This window comes from Aplysia californica, unplaced genomic scaffold, assembly GCF_000002075.1.
Source record: "Aplysia californica isolate F4 #8 unplaced genomic scaffold, AplCal3.0 scaffold00390, whole genome shotgun sequence".
NCBI lineage: Eukaryota > Metazoa > Mollusca > Gastropoda > Aplysiida > Aplysiidae > Aplysia > Aplysia californica.
In genome coordinates this window covers 598179-599422 of record NW_004797660.1, presented here as the reverse complement: position 1 = coordinate 599422, position 1244 = coordinate 598179, and the positions used below count along the sequence as shown (strand labels likewise).

Sequence of the window (1244 nt, the reverse complement as noted above, 5' to 3'; positions counted from 1 at the left end):
AAACAAACCCACACAAACACACACACACACACAAACACACACACACACACAAACAAACCCACACACACACACAAACACAAACCCACACACACACACAAACACACACACACACAAACACACCCCCTCCGTGACTTACTTATGGCTCCAGTCACCATCAGCTTGGAGATGAGCATAAGGAAATCACACACCTTGTCAAGTATAACCGCTCTGTGGGAGAGATAACAGGGTGGGGGCGGGGGGATGGGTTGGAGGGTTATGGTAGACTGAATGAAGAGTTGTTGTTGTTGCTGCTGCTGATGATGATGCTGTTGTTGTTGTTGTTGCTGGTTTTGATGTTGTCAATATCATGCTCAAGAGCTGTTACAATTGTTGCTGTTTTTGTTGTTTCCAGTGACAAGTTGAAGAGTTGTTGCTGATGCTGCTGCTGTTGTTGTTGCTATAATTAACATCACGCTCAAAGTCACCAGGCTAGAATCAGACAAGAACATCAAAAGGAAAATAGACAAAGCACACCATATCAGAGCACCCACCAATCACTCACATCCAACAACTGTTTCCAGTACACATTATTAGGTCTTTGAAAGATACACACATCTTGCAACAGTTAAAACTCACCTCAGAACATTCCTCATTATCAGCATAAAACCGTCTCTTGCCGCTGAGCAGAAGGAACGACCATGCACCGCAATCTGACACACACAAACACAGGGAAAAAAATAAATGAGCTAGGTAAACAAAAAGCCTTCCATTAACACAATCATTATTTTCCTTTTAACATTGTTGTCCACAGAGGCACAAAGTCATCACCTGTCTAAGATGACCACATTTCTCCTCCACAGAACATGATCTTCTTGGGCAGGTTTGACTGTACAGTCGACTCCACTTGCGTTGAACTCATTGAGTTGATCTTCTGAAAGTTTGATCTTTTTTTCGGGTCCAAGCACCTCCTCTTCTTTACAGGTCCCAACGATTAAGTTGAACTTCGAATGAGTTTATCTTTTTTTCACTCCCCGAATGACAGCAACTCATCTGTGATCAACTATTTCAATAAAGCTTTCATTCCAAGAGGGGATCTACTACTCTCCTGACACAAGCATTTTTGTCCTATCAACAGTGTTGTCTACAAAGGCACAAAGTCTGATGTTTTCATTGTAAATCTTGATGCTTAATCCTAATTGAAGGTATCGATCTACGCCATTTAAATTATATTGGGAGCATGAATTTAATTTTCATCTATACATATA

The 1244-nt window shown here is 41.2% G+C and overlaps 1 protein-coding gene across 1 annotated transcript in view; it reads right to left on the bottom strand.

Moving 5' to 3' along the window:
• LOC101857965 (choline transporter-like protein 2) overlaps positions 1 to 1244 on the bottom strand; it is a gene marked incomplete in the record, with an annotated part of 63750 nt that overhangs the window by 11090 nt on the left and 51416 nt on the right. The window contains 2 exon segments of the mRNA XM_035971190.1: positions 137 to 207; positions 616 to 689. Of these exon segments, the coding sequence (XP_035827083.1) occupies positions 137 to 207; positions 616 to 689 (145 nt within the window).